The 20,172-nt window shown below is 42.3% G+C and overlaps 1 protein-coding gene and 1 long non-coding RNA gene across 26 annotated transcripts in view; one reads left to right on the forward strand and one right to left on the reverse strand.

Annotated features, from left to right (window-relative positions):
* The first annotated feature begins 2,278 nt into the window (after nt 1–2,278).
* EXOC6 (exocyst complex component 6) overlaps nt 2,279–20,172 on the forward strand; it is a 223,923-nt gene continuing 206,029 nt past the window's right edge. For 13 of the 25 annotated variants that reach the window (XR_007406899.1, XR_007406900.1, XR_007406901.1 and 10 more), the window contains exon 1: nt 19,048–19,211. Coding sequence is in view for 20 of the 25 variants with exons in the window: in XM_049103542.1 (XP_048959499.1) it covers nt 19,048–19,211 (164 nt within the window). In the remaining 5 variants the exon portion in view is untranslated. The other 12 variants (XM_049103544.1, XM_025466526.3, XM_049103552.1 and 9 more) reach the window with 7 other exon arrangements.
* Nucleotides 13,118–19,119, reverse strand: LOC112672069 (uncharacterized). The gene is made up of 3 exons (XR_003144010.3): nt 18,985–19,119; nt 16,807–16,939; nt 13,118–14,131 (listed from the first exon to the last, which is right to left on the reverse strand). It is a non-coding gene; the product is annotated as an uncharacterized LOC112672069 (long non-coding RNA).

The raw sequence follows: 20,172 nt of genomic DNA on the forward strand, positions 1-20,172 counted from the left end.
TTTTAGGATTTTACTTTATTTAAAATATTTTGAAATTTTATTTAAATTCAATTAATTAACATATAAGGTATTATTAATTTCAGAGGTAGTGTTCAGTGATTCATCAGTCCTATATAACACCCAGTGTTCATTACATCACCCAGTAGCTCCATTCTCCCGTCCGCTAGAATCAATTTTTTTTAGTATGTGATATTTGAGGCTGGATGGATCATCACAGATATATGTTCATGGGTACGTGGCATTACCTATGAATTCTCTACAACATAGTATAGTGGTGAACAACATTCTCTTATGACCAGAGTAATTTCTTTCTTTTTTTTAGGGGGGGGGAGGGGCAGAGGGAGAGGGAGAGAGAGAATCTTAAGCAGACTCCATACCCAGCACGGAGCCTGATTTGGGGCTCAATCTCACAACCCTGAGATCATAACCTGAGCTGAAGTCAAGAGGACGCTTAACCAAATGAGCCTCCCAGGAGTCCCCAGAGTGATTTCTCATTGTACTTTTATTAATATATTCTCAGATTCTGATAAACTCAATAGGGAACTCTGAGATTTTTGCATAACTTGGATCAACATTTCCTAACAAGGCAGAGGTAACTCTTAGCTTGTAGCTTTTGCTATCATTCATTCAATAAGCATTTCATGAGCACCTATGGTATATAGGGCAATGTGTTACGTGTTATGTGGAATACAAATATGAATCAAATGGACCTTCTGTTTTGTTTTTTGTTTTATTCAGAGAGAGAGAGAGAGGCAGAGACACAGACAGAGGGAGAAGCAGGCTCCATGCAGGGAGCCCAACGTCGGACTTGATCCGGCGTCTCCAGGATCACACCCCGGGCTGCAGGCGGCACTGAACTGCTGCTCCACAGGGGCTGCCTGGACCTTCTGTTCTTAAATAATCTGATAATTTGGTAGATGAATTTTAAAACTTTCCACATAAATGACTTTTTTTTCCCACACAAATGACTTTAACCCAAGGTAGAAAATCACTTGGGTGTCGAGTCTTGGAGGAGGACATCATCACTTCTTCCAGAGGGAAATGGTGTTAGGCATATTCCTGTTGCATCATGCAGTGGACAAACAGTGGGACTCGAGTGAAGAATCCTACACTGATCTGCTATTGCTGCATAACCCATTATTCAGTAACAACCCTGTGTTATTGCTCATGTGTCTGGGTCAGTGGAGCATGGTTGACCTATCCCAGGTTTGGGAGGGCAGCTTTGCTTCAAGCTGCTGCAGCTGGATGGGAATATATGCCTCTCCCTGCAGTTTTGTGAGTCAGTAGGGATGATGACCCTGCTTCATGTATCTTTCATCGTCCTTGGACCAGCAAGCTGACAGGGCAGGTGTTCCCAGGGGATGGCAGAGGTCTATGAGGACAAATAAATATATGGGAGGCCTCACAAAGCCTAGGCTCAGAGCTCACATGCTGTCCTTTCAGCTCATATATGGTTGGCCAGCTGAAGTTACAAGCTGAACCCAAAGTAGTGGGTCAAGGGGGAACACAATGCCCTAAGTGAGGTGTTGGCGAGGGTATGGATGCAGGGAGAGGTGAAAAACTGATGCAGTTTATGACATATGTCTTTTGGTTATTGAGCACTACATCTTTAGGAGAAGTACAATTTTTTTACAAAGCAAAACTTAAAAATCTGATAAAAACTTAAAAAAATAGGTTCATATGGAAGAATGTCAACACTAGCCATCCCTTTATTTATTTTTTAAAGATTTTATTAATTAATTAATTAATTAATTTATTTATTAGAGAGAGAGAGAGAGAGAGAGAGAGAGAGAATAAGCAGGGAGAAGGGAAGGGAGAGGGAGAAGGAGAGCCTGACACAGGGCTATATCCCAGGACCCTGAGATCATGACCTGAGCTGAAGGCAGATTCTTAACTAACTGAGCCACCCAGGCACCCAGGCACCCCTTAGCCTTCCCTTTAAATACCTACTTTCTAGTAGTGGGCAAGAAAGCATGAGGTTAAACTCAGACTTGAGGAAGATCTAATGCAAATGGTGATGGGAAATATGTGCCCATTTAGTTTCTTTTAGTCCTTCTTGGGGCTGGCTGTGGGCCATATTTTCCCTTGATACTTTGGGCCTTTATTTCCTGCATTCTTTCTTCCTCTCAGTGGCAACCAGCCCCCACAATACCCTGATATCTTCATGTTTTCTCCCTCCCCATCAAAACTTTTTCTGTAGTAAAGATTTGGCCAACTCCTTCACAGTGAGGCCTAAGTGACTAACAAGGATTAGAAGCTAACTGCTTTCAGGAGCATTTGAATTTGAGCAGGGGACAGAAGAAGGAATGGCTCTGTGAATGAACAACCACATAGCAGTGACGAGGGTGGAGAAGTGAAGGAGATGGGGAACCAAAGAATGAGCCCAGTGGCCTCAAAATCATATCCTGTAAGATGTTACATTTTTTCTGGCTAAGCTACCTGCTCGGGTTTGTGGGCAAGGGTATAACTGTAGGAATGGCTTGTATTATGTATTTAGCATAAATAATATTAACATATGTACCCTGACAAGTCAATTGTATTTAAAATTTTTATAGTGCAATGGTTCTAATTCCTGCCCAAGTTTGCAGTGACTATCTTTGAGAAACAAATAAATAGACATAGCTGACATTAGGCAGGAACTTTCTGAACTGTGTCAAGGTTAATAATAAGTAAAATGTTATAAGTAGAGACAGGACAGCAACAGCTGTGCAACATTCTTGGAAGCAAAGATTCTGATAGCATGAAGTAAGACTTTGAGCTCAGTTTTTGCTGCTACTCTGGGTAAACAGGGAACGTGTATAATAATTGAACAAAAACCTTATTTCTTTTATGAATTACAACTGTTCTGTGCTCAAAATCTGATGTCTACAGCTGGAAAATCAGGGGCATGTGAAGCAATGTTGGAAGAAGACCCAGATCAAAATTATGAGAATGTCCTGGCTGAGATTCAGTCTTTCGAGCTGCCCATTGAAGCTACTTTAAGGTAGGACTCCTCTTATGCGTTTCTTCTTTTGTGGTGATAATGCAGTCTTATTCACTTCTTATATTTTTTTCTATAATAGAATAAAAAATAATTACAATTCTGTATATACCTAAACTCTACCTCTTTTCTTATCTTTAGATAAATTACAGTAAACAATCCACTCTTGTTTGCATTGTATTTGTTTCCTGATTCATCACCACAAGGTTTAAAAAATAGAAATGACTTTCAAGAGATCAAAAAGGGTCTCTTGCCATCTCCAAATAGATATCCCATCTCATTTACATAAGATTTCAAAGGTTTTCTCTAAAATATCACTTAGTGAAAAACATTGAGAACCATTAGACATATCAGTGAAACCAATTTCTATTTGGGTAGATGTGAGTTTAAAAAAAAAAAAAAAAGTAAAACATTTATTTGCATGGTTGCTACTTGGGTATATGGTGATCTCCCGGATATGATTTTTTGTTTTTTGTTTTTTGTTTTTTTTAATTTCCACATAACATTTAAAAATAACTTCTTGGTAATATGTGGATTAATGTGCACATTTCAAGAACAGGATTAAAATGAAAGACCACGTATCTTTGTTAAAAGGGCAGCTTTAAAAATGTAATCCTTTCTGACTGCCTGCCTGTAACTGACACCTATCAGTGTGGGAATGGAATGGTAATCACTGAATTTGATAGTGACCGACAATAAATATTTGTTGACTAATATTTGTTGATTAAATAAAAGGATTTTTTGAGGAGGGGTTTTGTCTCTTCATACTCAGAAAGGACCCCACGCCAAGTTGCTTTGAAATATGCTACAGTGTAAATCTGAGTAAAGTTGGGGGCATGGGAAGGCATTGATATTTATTGGTTGATTCTTGGATTATCAATATGTAGGTGCAGTTGTAAAATAATTAAAACTTCATTTCAATTTTTCCTTACACTTTTTTTTTATCTGAGCATCATGAATATTCCATGAAGAAGGGAAGGTAAATTCTACCCTATTTAATAGGTGGAAGAAACCAGAGCTTTTTTACTAGTGGGAAACTCAATCACTTTTTCCATAGGGAACCAACTTTATACTGTACCAGAACCTTCTAGAACTTGTGCATTTGCCTGATGGTTAGATCAGAAGTGTAAAGGGGGACAAGAAAAAGGGTGAGGGGAACCTCGATGTGTGTTAGTTACTGTGGCCTCTGCTGCTGTTGCTGCTTCAGAGCTCTTGGCCTTCAATCCCTGACTCTCTCCACCTCTCCCCTGGTCTCACAACCCTGGTTGACACCTATACATGTCATCCGTCCATGGAATAATACTCCTGACTAGTCTTCCTTGTTATTGGACCTGACTTCCTGCTTTGGATCTTGGAGCTTTCCTACCTTCTTTAGTTAGGGCAAATATTCCTCATCTTGTACTTAGTCTTCCTAAAGAAAAAATCAGTGTAGATCTGGCTGTCACAGCACTCTCCCAGTGTCACCCTCAAGAGGGGAGACAACATAGATATTTTCTCCAGGTGTTGCTCTTTCACCACCAGAGTGGACCCTCATTTCTGGGTTATTGAACAAGGGGTGAGGTCACTCTTTTCCAAAGGCTTCTGCTAAACCACCCCAATGTTATTTGGAGGGTAGACTCAGAGCTCTTAAAAAAGCTTCATCTGGGACAGTATTAAATTAGTTTTCCTAAGCTTTTGCTTTAATCACTGATTAGATAAAGACTTAGGCGGGCATTTGATGCCTTTCTGCACATACTTATGCATGTTATTGATATTCCGGTTTCAACTATTCTGTTCCACCGTTTTTACAGAACACATTAGCTCATGTGGTCAAATATGAGGGTTGGAAAATCAAGACAGACTTCCATTTTGGCTGAACTAGACTGTTTACTATTTGATAGTGTCGTGAGATTTTCTTCCTTCTGTGTTCATGGTTTCTTCTTCTTCTTCTTCTTCTTCTTCTTCTTCTTCTTCTTCTTCTTCTTCTTCTTCTTCTTCTTATCCACTCTTAGCCCTGCAAAGCAGGGCATGATTCAAATGCTCTTTCTTATATGAAGCCTCCCCTGATCCCCCAGTCACATATGAATGCCCATCCTTTGAAGCCCCCAAAGAATCCAGGACATTTATTTTGATTTACTTGGTGTGTGTGTGTGTGTGTGTGTGTGTGTGTGTGTGTGTGTATGTTTGTGATAACCATTTTCAGGCTCAAAGATTTCTGAGGGCAGAAATCTCTCTTTCTTTTACCTTTGTATCCTCTGCAGAAGATTCTACCAACAGAGGAGCTAGATATTTGTTGAACTGACTTGTATGAGCTTCTGAACTAATGGTGACCATGTGAAGCAAAAGAAAGAAGGCAGTTGAAAGAGAAAGTAATCATTTTAGGGAAGAAGAGGAGGTGGTGGAAGTATTTGAATAGCTACAAGCACTAAAGGCAGAGATGGTGGAAAGTATGGGTCACAAATCGGCTTCTGAACCGATACCAAAAGATTGGAAAAAAAAAAAAAAAGATGGTGGAAAGTGGATTGGGTTGGATGCAGATTGGCCATTGGAGCTGCACAGGAGCTGCTGGGAGGCCCTGGAGTGGGCGGTGAGAGAAGGGTAGGACATTGAGAGAACAGAGCTGGCAAACAGGAGAGAAACCTTCTCAGGGAAAGCCCTGTACCTGGGAATTGAGAGACTTTTACTGTTCACCTTTCCTTGTCTCTGAAAAAAGGCATTTCCTTCAGCAAACATTTTCTGTCATAAAATCATCAAGTCTCTTCCTTCCCTTCCCCTGCCCACCTCATTTTCCAGGTCAGGAATCTGGGGTGCCCTGCTCAACGTTAGGGTTCTGATCAGAGCCAGGTGGGGTTTGCTTCTCTTTCTCTTTTAAAGATTTTATTTATTTATTCATGAGAAACACACATACACACAGAGGCAGAAACATAGGCAAAGGGAGAAGCAGGCTTCCTGCAAGGAGCCTGATGTAGGACTCCATCCCAGGACCCTGGGGGATCACGACCTGAGCCAAAGGCATCTGCCCTCAACCAGTGAGCCACCCAGGCATTCTGGAGTCTGCTTTTCTAACAAGGTGAACTCCCAAGAGCTCAGTGGCTCAGGACTTAGAGATAGTTTCTGCTTATATCATTTAAGAGTCACTCAGCAGCTCTTCTTTCACAGGGTGCAAGCTTCCTAGCACTCACCCCACACATCCCCACTCCTCTCCCAGAGGAGTCATGCTGTTGCGTACTGTCAAAAGTCTGAGGTCTCTTTCGCACTGCCATTTGTACTCCCCCTCCTCCCCACTTCACACTTGGCTGCTCCCAGAGCAAACTTCTGCCAGACAGTGGAACCTGTTTCCTGCCTGACTCCTCCAGTGGGACCTTGGGTCTGCTCCTTTGGCCCTCCTCCTTCTCCTCCTCCTCCTCATCCTTCTTCTTCTTCTCTTCTTTTTTTTTTTTTTTGGTGGAAAAGTGGACAAAAATCAGATGATCCTGAGGTCCTGTGTTTCTTTTCATTCTTTGTGTGAAATGGGATCACAGCCTGTAGTATTAAGTTTAAAGGAGAAATAGTTTTAGGGGAGAGCTGTGAGTTACTATGGTTTTCCATGATTTGTGTTGCCAATGATTTTAAATATCCATTAAAGAGACATCACAGGCCGCTATAACCATGGAATTGGGAATGAGATTCCAGGGTAGAAAAGTAGAATTTGATATTAGCCTTGAAGATGGTGAGTGAGTTTAAGAGAAAAGGGAGAATTGTGAAGAAAAGTCTACTGCTAGTACCTGTAATGTCCTAGTATGGCTTTGCTTTGGGCATTCAGATTGTTGGTAGATGCAACTCTTCAGCAGATGGGATCTGGAATTAGTTTTGCTGCCATAACCTTTTGCCCTGGGCATAACTGTTTTCCTTTTGTTACTACCATATGCTAATTTCCACTGGATTTTTTCATTCTTTTTAGATTTTCTGACTTTCACTCCAGTCCCTCCATTTGGCTCAGATATGTCCAGCTCCGTGCAGCTCCTGCATCTGGGGGGACATGGTTGTCCCTGGTAGGCTTAGGGGCTGTCTGGAGCCACACTAAAGGAAAGTACTAGGACAGCCTTATTCAGCCTTACCAACTTTCTTTACCACGGATGGGCACTAGGTTTCAAGCAGCAGATCAATTCCAATGCATTGGTAGTGGTTGCCTGAATCTCACATTGACATGATTCTGATAAATTAGTGATGGCAGCTACGGACTTTAAGATAGGGTAGTAGCAGTGTTCATAACATGTACCATGTTCACACTAGAACCTCTTGCTGCCAGGCCTTGCCCATTCTACCTGCCCTACTCCATGGGTCCTGGCTCAATCTAGATGTCTTGGGGTCCTGAGGTATGTTGTTAGCCTCTTAGACCAGGCCCTGAAGTCACACCATGTCTCAACCCACTTGGGCTTACAACTTACAGCATGTTTTATTGCTATCACTGACCCAAGAGTGGGTAAGGGCAGGTTGAGGGCACTACAAAGTTAATGGGAAGTAGAGTAAGGGGACATATCCAAAGAAGGCCTTACAGAGCACTGGGAAAAATAGGAGGAAAAGGGAATTGTATAAGATGACGTACCAGAAGAAATTTTTGTAATTGTTTTATGATAACATAATTGTTTTACACTTGTATTCACAGGCTCTCTTGGGCTCTTTTCCAAAAGCTGACCATGAAGTTTTACCAGTTTAAGAGCAAACAGGATATTTTTATTTCTTTGACTTTAATGTTTTTTAGGAATGAAGATAACATGCTTTAAGGAAAGGACAGAAAACATTAAAAAAATCCAACTAATAATCTAAACTATATGTAAAAAAAAAAACTATATGTACAATGAAATCTTGGAATGACATACTAAAAAATAGGAATAGTAAACACTTGTAGACATTTTACAATGCTCTTGCTCTTGCTGTATATACCTTCAGAAATGTAAGATTTCTATTAAATCTTACCCATTAAGTATGTCAATTAACATGAATTCCAAGTTTTATTAGTTGTTTGAATTTGGCCTTAGTTTCTGAAACTATAAAATATGGATTAAGAACTTTTTTAAAAAAAAATATTTTATCCGTTTATTTGAGAGAGAGAGAGAGAGAGAGAGAGAGAGAATGAGCAGGGTGAGGGACAAAGGGAGAGGGAAAAGCAGACTCCCCGCTGAGTGCAGAACTGAGGGGGGGGGGGTGCATCCCAGGACCCTGAGATTATGACCTGAGCTAAAGGCAAACATTTAACCAACTTAGCCACCCAGGCACCCCTAAAATAGAGATTATAATACAACCCATCTCAAATGGTTAGTATATGCAAAGTGCTTAGCACAATGTCTGCCTAACACTTTGTAAATGCTCAATAAAAATTAGCTATTATTATTATGTCTAATTACAAATCTGGGGTATATATTTCAGTATAATTTAATAAATATATAGAGTGTTGAAATAAACAAGCACTCACAACATCTTGAAATTCTGAGTTAGTGGGAAATATTGAGTAATGTAAATTTTATTTTGGTTGTATAATATTTAGGAGAGAGAGGTATCCCTTTTTCAAAACCATATTTACTAATGCTTATATTTTATACTAATGTAATATCATTACCTTATTTAATCTCTGATGAGAATGATGTAGTGTGCTACATGTTGTGGATATATAGAGTCCAGAGAAATCATCCAGAAATAAATGTGGGCCTAACCATGACCAAGGTCTACCTGTCAGCAGAACCTCAGGAAAGCCTGGAGTCCCCAGTGATAGTGGGCTGTGTAGTTGCTAAACTTCTGATTATTTAAATCATAGCATTCACTATTTGATCTTCAGTGTAACACAAAAGAAAATCTAAAAAGGGGGCAGCCCGGGTGGCTCAGCGGTTTAGTGCCGCCTTCAGCCCAGGGTGTGATCTTGGAGACCCGGGATCGAGTCTCACGTTGGGCTCCCTGAAGAGAGTCTGCTTCTCCCTCTACCCGTCTCTCTCTCTCTCTCTTTGTCTCTGTCTCTCATGAATAAATAAATAAAATCTTAAAAAAAAATAAAAAAAGAAAAGCTAAAAAAAAACCCAACCCATTTTTATATCTGGGAACCAAGTATTTCAACCAGGGAGACAGTTTTGTTGATATACCGGTTAAATTAATAGACTCTGGAGCCAGAAGGATGTAGGTTCAAATTTTGCATCTTTCATTACTAACCGAGCTACTTAAAGGATTACATGAATTAGGTATGAAATATATTTAATGTAATGCCTTATACATAGTCAATGCTCATTTACTCATTTGTTCATTCAGTAAATAAATGTTTATAGAGTGCCTATGGTGTGGTCAGTAGTAATCTAGGATGGTCAATGGTTTTGCTGTGGATAGAGCAAGATGAAGACCCGGACAGTCTCTGCTCACAGGGAGCTTGTATTTTTATTTATTTTATTTTATTTTATTTTATTTTTAAAAAGATCTTATGTATTTACTCATGAGAGACACAGAAAGAGGCAGAGACATAGACAGAGGGAGAAGCAGGCTCCATGTAGGAAGCCCAATGTGGGACTTGATCCGGGGACCCTGGGATCAGGCCCTGAGACAAAGGCAGATGCTCAACTGCTGAGCCACCCAGGCATTCCGGGAGCTTGTATTTTAGTGAAGGGAGCTATGAATAAACAAATTAAAAAGTGTTATTGTTGTAGTTCCCCAGGCCCTTCCTCCTCAGATATGGCTGGAGCTTGAGGCATGCCCGGCCGGGACATGGGAGACCCAGAGCAGCTGGGAGGACGTGAATAATAGCACTTCAAGCCTGCAATAAAAAATAGCCTCCAATTAAACTACATTGCAAAGGCTGTCAAAGAAGGGGCGCCTGGTGGCTCAGTCAGTTAAACATCTGACTCTTAATTTTGGCTCAGGTCATGATCTTAGGGTCATGAGATTGAGCCTTTCTTTGGGCTGCATGTTGGGCATGGAGTCTGCTTAAGATTTTCTCTCTTCTCCCTCTACCTCTCCCCCATCCCTCTCTGAAAAAAAAGGGAAAGAAGGAGAATGGAAAGAGTAAAAAAGCAGAAGAGGCAGAGTCTGGGGCGCCTGGGTGGCTCAGTTGGTTAAGTGACTGCCTTTGGCTCAGGTCTTGGGGTCTTCGGATTGAGCCCTGAATAGGGCTTCCTGCTCAGTGTGGAGTCTGCTTCTCCCTCTCCCTGTGCCTGCCACTCTTTCTCCATGTGCTCTGTCTCTCTGTGTCAAATAAATAAATAAAAATCTTAAAAAAACAAAAAACAAAAAGCAGAGTCAGAGCCTGAGGAATTTGTGTTGGAAAAATCTGGACTGCTGTGTAGTGAATGGGAAGGTAGAGTATTTTCTGAAGTGGAATGGGTTCACAGATGCTGACAATACTTGGCAATTTGAAGAAAATTCAGATTGTCTAGATTTAATTGAAGCATTTCTTAATTCTTCAAAGCTGGTAAAGAAAAAGGTGGTATAAAAAGACTATCTGTACCTGACAGTGAATCTGATTATAGCAAATCAAAGAAGAAAAGAGATGTTGCTGATGAACCAAGAGGCTTTGCCAGAGGTCTTGGTCCTAAGTGAATAATTGGGGCCATAGACAGCAGCAGAGAATTCAAGTTGTTCATGAAATGGAAAGATTTAGATGAGGTAGACTCGGTGCTGGCAAAAGAGGCAAATAGGAAGCATCCTCAAATTGTAATTGCTTTAAAAACATTTTTTTTTTTTAAGTAGACTTCATATGCAGGATAGAGCCCAACACAGGGCCTGAACTTATGATCCTGAGATCAAAACCTGAAGTGAGATCAAGAGTTAGACTCTTAACTGACTGAGCAACCCAGGCATCCCAACTGTGTTTGCTTTAAAAAATTTTTTAAAAAAATATTCATTTATTCATTTTGAGAGAGAGAGAGAGAGAGAGAGAGAGCAGAGGGGCAGAGGGAGAGGGAGAAGGAGAGAAGCAGACTCCACGCTGAGCATGGAGCCCAATGTGGGGCTTAATCCCATTACCCATGAGATCATGACCTGCATCAAAACTGACTGAGCTACCCAGGTGCCCCTGTAATTGCTTTTTATGAAAAGAGACTAACTTGCATTCTTGTCCAGAGGATGAAGCTCAATAATTTCTTGCATTGCTTTATATATTTTACACACACACACAATCTGGGTTTTGAAAATCAAGTTTAATATGTTTGTTTTGAAGTGGTATTAGGGGAGTTGTTGGGGATCTTTGCATCTATAGCCTGGTTACTTTGAACAAATAAAAGCCTTCTGTAATTGCTTCCTTTATTAGAAAAGAATATTTCAGACTATGGTATATGATTCCCCTGCATTAGAGAACACCTTTTCTAAATGTTGGGGAAGGGGTACCTGGGTGGCTTAGTCAGTTAGGCATCTGACTTTGGCTCAGAACATGATCTCAGGGTCCTGGGATCTAGCCCTGTGGCAGGCTCTGCACTCAGCAGGGAGTCTGCTTCCCCTTCTCCCTCGTCCTTCCTCCTGCTTGTGTTCTCTCTCTCTCCCTCAAATAAATAAATTAAATTAAAAGAAATGAAGGGGTGCCTGGGTGGTTCAGTCGGTTAAGCATTTGCTTTTGCCTCAGGTCATGGTCTCAGGGTCCTGGGATTGAGACCCATACTGGGCTCCCTGCTCAGTGGGGAGTCTGCTTCTCTCTCTCTCCCTCTGTGCTCGCTCTCTCTCTCTCAAATAAATAAATCTTTAATAAAAAAATAAATGAATAAATGTTGGGGGTAATCTTCATAGTCGTTACTCAATCAGAATTTGTGTTTAAATCCTATATGCCTGGGACGCCTGGGTGGCTTCTGGCCCAGGGCGTGATCCTGGAGTCCCGTGATCGAGTCCCACATCGAGCTCCCTGCATGGAGCCTGCTTCTCCCTGTCTGTGTCTCTGCCTCTCTCTCTGTGTCTTTCATAATAAATAAATAAATAGAATCTTTAAAAAAAATTCTATATGCCTGAGGACTATTATAGGTTTTTTGTTTATTTGGTGTGTGTGTGTATGTATACTTGAAATACATATGTAAATGGTTTTCTTTTTTTTCTTTTTTCTTTTCTTTCTTAACATTCACTAAAACAAAAACAGCATTTTATAACCATGGATAGATCTCTGTTTCTGGGATGCCATCATTTTCAGCAACTTAAGAAATAAATCACTTAAAGTTAAACTGAATTTTTTCCTGAAGCCTTAACCTTTCAAATTTTGTAAATAATTGGACAATTTAATATAATGTAAACAATTTAAATTGGACAATTTAAAAGCAGCCATATCAGAATCCATATCCATATCTACAATCATATAAATGCAAGTTTATCAGCAAGATCCCTGGAAGGAAATATTATCACTGCCAACAACCTCCCCACCCAAATGAGAAAACTAGAGAAGTCCTGGTGTGTTTTAGTTAGGTAACCACACCTATTTAAATGGACAATTAAAGGTTCCTTATAGTGAACCATTCCTTTTAAAAAAAATTTATTTATCTGAAAGAGAGAGAGAAAAAAAGAGAGCACAAGCTGGGGGGGGGGGGGGCAGAGGGAGAAGCAGACTCTCCACTGAGTGTGGAGCCCAATATGGGGCTTGATCTCACAATCCTGAAATCATGGACTGAGCTGAAATCAAGAGTTGGATGCTTAACTGACTGAGACACCCAGGTGCTCAGAACCATTCCTTTTCAGGAAGTTGAAATAAATCCCTGTGCTGTATTGACCAAAAGGTCATGATTCATGGAATATCTAAGACTTTGTTCATGGAAACCTAATCATAATCAGATAGTTACTGATTTTGGCAATTTAGGACCTGCTGGAATAAATGGGTGAACAAACTTCTGTAATCTAAATTCTTGACCTGCATGTTTTTTTCTTTACCCCAACTCATTCCTTATGTGCAGGCTCAATATTCTCACTATTTGAGTCACTCGTTCAGCAGAAACTGGGGAAAACAATAATTTGGGAGTCAGAATGTTATCTGAGTATGTTGTTTACTTTATTGTAAATACTGGTCAACAGTGGTCAATAGTTTTATATATATAAAAAAAACTGATATTAAGTGCTATGATGAATAACAGAACAGGGTGAGGGCTAGAGAGGTCCTGGGATGCTGTTTTGCAGAGAGTGGCCAGAATGTAAATGTCAGCTATTGTATTATTATTATTTAATTACATTACACTAGTCATGTTTCTTTTTTTAAAAGATTTTATTTATTTATTCATGAGAGACACACAGAGAGAGGCAGAGACACAGGCAGAGGGAGGAGCAGGCTCCCCATGGGGAGCCCAATGCAAGACTCAATCCCAGGACCCCAGGATCACAACCTGAGCCAAAGGCAGACACTCAACCTGAGCACCCAGTCGCCCCTACACTAGTTACATTTCTAAATCCATTTTGCTGAGAGAAGAAAAATAGGATGAGAGGAGGAGGGGAGAAAGGGCAAAAGGACTAAAGGGAAGCTAAGTGGGACAGGAGTGAGGAATAGAGAGTACAATAAGGATGAAGAGAAACACCAGCAATGAGGAGAAAAAAGAGAAGAAAACAATTGATGTTATAAGCTAGACGTGAGAGGGAAGAGGAAGGAAAAGCTAGAATGAAATTCAGAGAAAATATTGCTCTTCAATTGCTTGACAGACTTGAAAATGTTTAGCTTTGGGATGAGTGAGCCAATGGACCTTTTAGGACATTGTTCTGAGGGTAAGACTAACAACACCAGTTATCAGATCCAATACAAAATGAAAATGCAGGCCCCTTTGTTTAGAAATTATTAAAAATTACAAGATGGAGATGGCATAGCATTAAGCCACAAGCAACCGCATAGGTCACATACTGATGAACCAGCTCTAAGAGCTTAGCACAGAGCCTGACACACAGCAAGCATTCAGTAAAAACAGTTGTTGAATGAACAGAACATGGGGCTAATTACTTTTGAATTTCTCTAAAGACTGGCCCATATTTCAGAAAAACTGACTTTATTTGGCTCCAACTTCAAATTTCCTTCTATTGTTCTCCACCACAGGGTCCAGATCTTTATGGAACATCAGATTCCTGGACATGGTTTTTGCAGCAGGAATTCTCGGAGACCTGGCTGGGCTTGGTTCATAATTCTCATGCACTTACTGAGTGTGGCCACTTGAGGTCATTGCACCAACACGGCAGAAGGTGAAGGATGGCCATTATCAAGCCGGCTCCAGAGAGGGGCTAAAAGGCACCGGGAAGGTTAGATATTAAAGCCAATGTATAAAGATAGCCTCTCCTTTACATGTTGATACAGTTCTACAGCTATATAATGAGGGCTTTTAAACTCCTTAGGAAATATCTGAATGATATTAGCCAAGTTCTTGAGAAGATGAAGATCAGGAAGACAGCTCTAGGGTTCCCAAGTGTGGGGAGGAGAGTCATTCTGTAGAGATGTGCCCTACCTTATGAAACGTGGTTTCACAACATCAAGCTTAACATCAGAAGTATCTGTATGTGGATTGTTCAGTTAAAACTATTAACTGAGCTGGAGAGCCAACAAAACAGATATTGTCCCTGTGCCTGGAAGTGGAGACTCAAATGATTTGTTTACCACCACAGTATGTGCCTCAAAGGATGAGCACTGCCTCCAAGGACAACAAAGAGGCACTTGACTTCTCTGAGATCTGGAGAGGTCACTTAAGTGGATCTGGAACCAAGAGTCTAACCCAAGGACATGGTCCCTTTTCCTCTTCTACAACAGGAAATAAATTTCAGGCAATTTCCATCTACCAAGCATTTAAAAAAATGAAGTTCAGGTTCAGAAAATCTTGACATAAAAGTAGGATACTTTGTTAATGATTAGAAAAAAAGGACATTACTGTGTCTTTTTTTTATTTGTATTTTATCAAAAAGGAAGCTGAATTCTGGGCTTCTTGGTTTAAAAATAAATGTCTGATAGTCCTGGTCTCTAATGCTAATGTTGATTGAGCTCTCGGCTAGACATTATGCAAATATTATCTCCTTTAATCGCCACACAACTTGGTGACCTAGGAGCTGTTACGTTCTCTAATTCACACTTGAAGAAACTGGGGCTTAGATAAGTTAACTAGCTCTCTGGAGGCCCGACATCTAGTAAAAGATGAGTTGCAATTTGAATCCAAGTAGTTAAATGCCAGACCAGGGCAGCTGCATTCTATAGCCTCCTTCTCAGGGAGGGGTTTTACCAAGACTGATTATGAGTCTGCAGACAAGTGGCTTAAAGTAGAAGTCATTAATGATTAAGAGTTTATTTACAGGTTAAATCCTTACTTTGGTGGTTAGTTTCCTACTGGACACACAATGCATCTCCTGTCCTGCCAGTCTTCCTGGTTTACCTTTCTTCTCCCAGGAGTCCTGAAGTGAGGTTTTGAGTGAATCTCTGGAAGTCAGTTATCTACTGACCCAAAAATGACCCAATGTGCATGTGTAATCTGCCTGTGTGTGCCCCACTACCCTCCAGTCTCCATAGACCAGACTGGTTAAATCATCTATTCCATGGGTAAAACAACATTGGAACATGATTATTGGCTGACTTTCATTAATGATAGAAACAGGATCTGGTTAATAGCTCCATTTTCTTCAATTCACTAGCTGTGTGGCCTTGGACAAGTGACTTAATTTCTGTAAGTCTGTTTCCTCATATTAAACTGGAGATAGTGAAAATACCCCATAGGATTAAATTAGATTTCAGAAAAATTAGTACTAATTACATTCCCAGTTAAATTACTGGTTAAGTTAAAGATTAAATTAGATAGTATAAAGGGCTTAGCAAATAGTGCTTAATATATAGCTATTATGGTTTTTATTTTGTTCTATAGCTGAAATTCCTTATATTTTAGAAATGTACCACTTAGAATAGGCTCCTTTTTGCACATTTATGTATTTGTTATATCTCTTTCCAAAATTAAAATTTATATAGTTATTTAGAATGTTTAGCTTTAAATTCTTAGCAAAAAAAAAAAAACTTCAGGTGCCAATGGAACTGTCAGAAGTCACAAACGGAACCAGCAAAAGCTGTTTCAGAAGGAGAAGTAGTATATGGACTTCCTTCTGTCTTGACTTGAATTGAGGGGAAGATACTGATGCGTATGTTGAAGTAATCTCTATGGGCAGGTGTTGAAATAGGCCTGGAGTGCCAAAGGAGGGCTGGCTTCCTAGAATAGGGGCTGGGTTTGGGTCCATGAGGAAAAGGTCTTTGGTAATGAGTGCTTGGGAATATTCCACCAGCAAACAGTTGTTAAATAAGAAGGTGGCCTGTACCCCTTGCCCTGTTCTCTTCACCTTGCTTTACTCTTCAGAATAATGAATTCTGGCCACACACATCAATCGAGCTAAAATAGTCTGCCATTTCCTGCAGAGAAAACTGGCTTCCTATTCTCTTTGTAAGAAGATACAAAAATTTATCTTCATTTCATATGTTTTGATTTCAGGTTTGATTTTCAAAAGGTTTATTTTCTTCTCTCAACAGCTGTACCCACAAGTCAGTTACCAGGTGCCTCAATCCTTGTAGATACAGCCAGCTAAGAAAAATATTCCTTTTCTTACTACTCTAGAAATAATGGCTTGAAGGGCTCAAACAATGGGGTCCAGGTACTGGGCTCTGGCTTGATTCAAGGATAAAATTCAACCATTTGAAAACAAAAATCCATAAATGTTGTTTCTTGCATTGAAGCCCTTGATAAAAGTGGGCATCATGGAATTTGAGGTATACATTGTTATTAGTACAGATTTCTATTAAGGCAACTGAATACAACCATATAAAATGTTACATTTGATGTCAATATGTAAAGGGCAAGTTTAAAAAAAACTAACTTTTTAAAATTTGATATTGTTCTAATTCCAAATTGTTACCAATAACAGATTAATCAAACTCCTACCTTATGCTTAGACCTGTTTGGGATGCTACTTTGTAACTAATCCTGAATTCTTTCCAATGGCTTCAGAGCTTCAGCATTGTCTAGTTTTAAAATCCTTCCAGCTTTCAGCCACATGCAGAACTCCATGGGGGAACTATAGGAAACCACAAAATTAAAAAAAAAAAAAAGTGTCATCTCTCAACCTAAGGTCTTTAACATACTGTGACAATGCTGGTGGCATTGTTGGGAAGAGGGTTTTTGTTTTTGTTTTTTTTTCGTCTTTGCATATTTTTGCAGCTTAAAAAAGTGGGATTTCCCAGGGAAGATCTGGATTCTTCTTCACCATTGAGACAATGGAAACATGCTTGTTGATGAGGTTTCTTGGTAGAATGGGCAGTTGGATATAGCAGAGCTTCCTTAACCCCCGAAGCCAGTATGTACTAAGGTCAGTTGCATTTTGATTCCCTGGGGTCCAAGTGTACAAAAACAAACAAAACTCACAGATGTATGAAAAGGAACTAATCAAAACAAGTACACACTATTAAAACAGTTGGTAGTGGAGTGGACAAATGTGCTAAATTGAATCTAGAGTTAGTAGAGAAGGTCATGATTAGATAGGGGACTCTTAATGAAGGAGATATATTTGAGTTGAATTTTCCAGGGAGGTCAGGAATTTCAGATTAATGGAAAGGAGGGCATTTAAATATGTTTGTAATGTTTATTGGGCCTTTACTCTATGTGGCAGGCAGAATAATGGCTCCCTAAAGAGGTCTGTGTCTTAATCCCTGAAACATGTAAATATGTCATACATGACAAAAGGGATGTTGCAGATGTTATTAAGGTTAAGACCTTAAGATAGAAGATAATAGATGTGAATGTTTCAAGGTAGTAAGTTTGTGGTAATTTGTTACAGCAGCAATAGGAAACTAATATAATATGAGATAGGGATATGAGGTAGACATTACAAATGTGGTCATGTACAGACGGGGAGACTGAAAAAGATACTAGGTTCTTGCTCAGTGTCACTCAGCTGTGAAGCAAAGGAGCAGGGGAATTAAATTGAGGATACCTGTCCCTAGAGCTCATGCAATACCGCCTCCTAGGATTTTTGTAGGGAAGAGGATGGAGGTAAACTTCTAGTAAAAGCTCACTGAAGGGGGTGAGTTACACAGCTGGATAGGAAAGAGCTTGGCTCACTCAAAGGAGAGTTCGGAACCTTGGGTTAATGGGGATCAGAAAACAGTTGTCCCTCAGCGTTAGGTTTGCACTCCCTGATTATCTTCCTCAGTGGCTACTTTGGCCACGACAAACTGGTTTACCCAGCGTCCCACAACAGGTCATTAAACAGGACGCTTCTACGCTAGTACTTTGCGGAAGCCACGCGCCACTTCCCCATCTTTGTGATGCCTGCCGCTCTCGAGGGCTTCCACTCCTCCCCATCCCAGCTACAGCCCCTGGAAGGCACTGGGGTTCAAGGGTTTCAAGGACTAAGGCATGAAGTCACACGTTGCTCTGGACCTCTCTTGTATCTTTGCCATCAAGTGTAGTAGATTTGCATCATTTAATTTTCCGGATGCTTATGGCTTATTTCCAAGGTGACTGGCCGCTGTGAACTTCCTGCACGAAGGCACCGGAGCAGTAGTCACGGTCGTCAGCTGGGATCTTCTCGGTGCATTCCTAAAAAAAAATCCTCCCACACACAATTTTGATTTTTTGGAGTGCACATTTCCTTTTCACCGACTCCTCATCTCCCAGAGTACATCGGGTTTCCTTGTTAAACGTTCCCGCAGCTTTGAATACAGATCAAGGGGGATGGTTTCATTTTCACCGCCTCATTACTAAGGTATATCGAGCGCGTTAGCAGAGGGCCTGGGGCAGAGACTGCAAGAAGAATATACGGGAAAGCCGGGCCAGTCACTAGGTAGCAACTAGGGGCGAGTGGCGGGGGAGAGCGGAGGGCGAGGCGTCTTCTCTCCCGGCCCCTGCCGGCAGCACCACACGCTCCGACAGGTGCGGGAGCTGAGCCCCGGGCCCGGCCGCGTGCGCGTGCGCGTGCGCGTGTGCGTGCGCGTGCGCCGCCTCCCTCCCCCTCTGCGCGCCCCCGCGCCGTCTTCCCGCTCGCCACGCCCCCTTCCCCGCCCCCTTGCGCGCGCGCCGCAGGCTGCTCGTCCCCGCCGTCCGCGCGGCGCCGCGCCTCACCGGCTCCTCAGCTTCCAGCCAAGATGGCGGAGAATAGCGAGGGTCTGGGCACCGTCCCCGAGCATGAACGGATCCTGCAGGAGATTGAGAGCACCGACACAGCCTGCGTGGGGCCCACCCTCCGGTAAAGCTCGCATCGTCCCGGGACCTCGGGCTGCCGCCGTTGTCCGCTCCTCGGGAGCCGGGCGGGGCGTCCGCCCCCGGCCGCGCGCCGGGCGTACCGACAGGTGGTGCGCGTGGAGGCGGGCGGGGGCGCTCCGGGGCGGCGGGCCGAGACCTGGGCCGAGCCCGGGCGGGGAGGGGCGGCACGCGCGGCTGCACCTGTCTGCACCGCCCGCCTCCGCCCCGGGAGCTGTCACCGCGCGGCCGGTGGGTGTGGCCTCCGCGGCGCGGGTGACCCCGGTATCCGCGGCGCCGCCGGGCCCTGGCGGCCTGGGGTCCTGAGGACGCGCCTTGGGCCTCTTGGGCTCCCGGCGGGGCTGAGGGCGGCCGTGCTGGGGCGAAGGTTAATTGCCGGCAGCCCGCGTGACTGGGATGCCGAGGCGCCCGCAGGTGGAAGCCGGGGCGCGCAGGGCTGTGGCGGCCGTGGGAGAATTGAAATTGGCCGGGAGTGGCCGGCACCATCATCCCCCATCGCGGCGGGAGTGGGCGAGAAGGGAGCGTGGGCTGGCCGCGAGGAGCGGATGCTCGGACCCAGCGCCCGCTCGCCAGGAGCGCCTTCCTGGAGCCGGGGAAGCTTTTACTTATTTGCGAACGTTTCATTAATTTTGCATTAACTTTCCCGTTTATTTTTTTTTATTTTTATTTTTTTAAAAGATTTATCTATTTATATATGATAGACATAGAGAGAGAGAGAGAAAGAGGCAGAGACACAGGAGGAGGGAGAAACAGGCTCCATGCCAGGAGCCCGCCGTGGGACTCAATCCCGGGTCTCCAGGATCGCGCCTTGGGCCAAAGGCAGGCGCTAAACCGCTGAGCCACCCAGGGATCCCCAACTTTCCCGTTTATTTTAAAGAAGATCTCCACCCTTTAGAAATAGTATTAGGTAATGAATATTCCAGACTGAATATCTGCTGCCCAAATAATAGAATATTAGTTGGGCGCTGTTGTGATCCATTAGGTTAGCTTAGGCATTCTCACCAAGGACCAAGTGCCTGTTAGAGGCGCTTGGCTGGCTCCGTGGGAAGA

This window comes from Canis lupus, chromosome 28 (genome assembly GCF_003254725.2).
Source record: "Canis lupus dingo isolate Sandy chromosome 28, ASM325472v2, whole genome shotgun sequence".
Classification (NCBI taxonomy): Eukaryota; Metazoa; Chordata; class Mammalia; order Carnivora; family Canidae; genus Canis; species Canis lupus.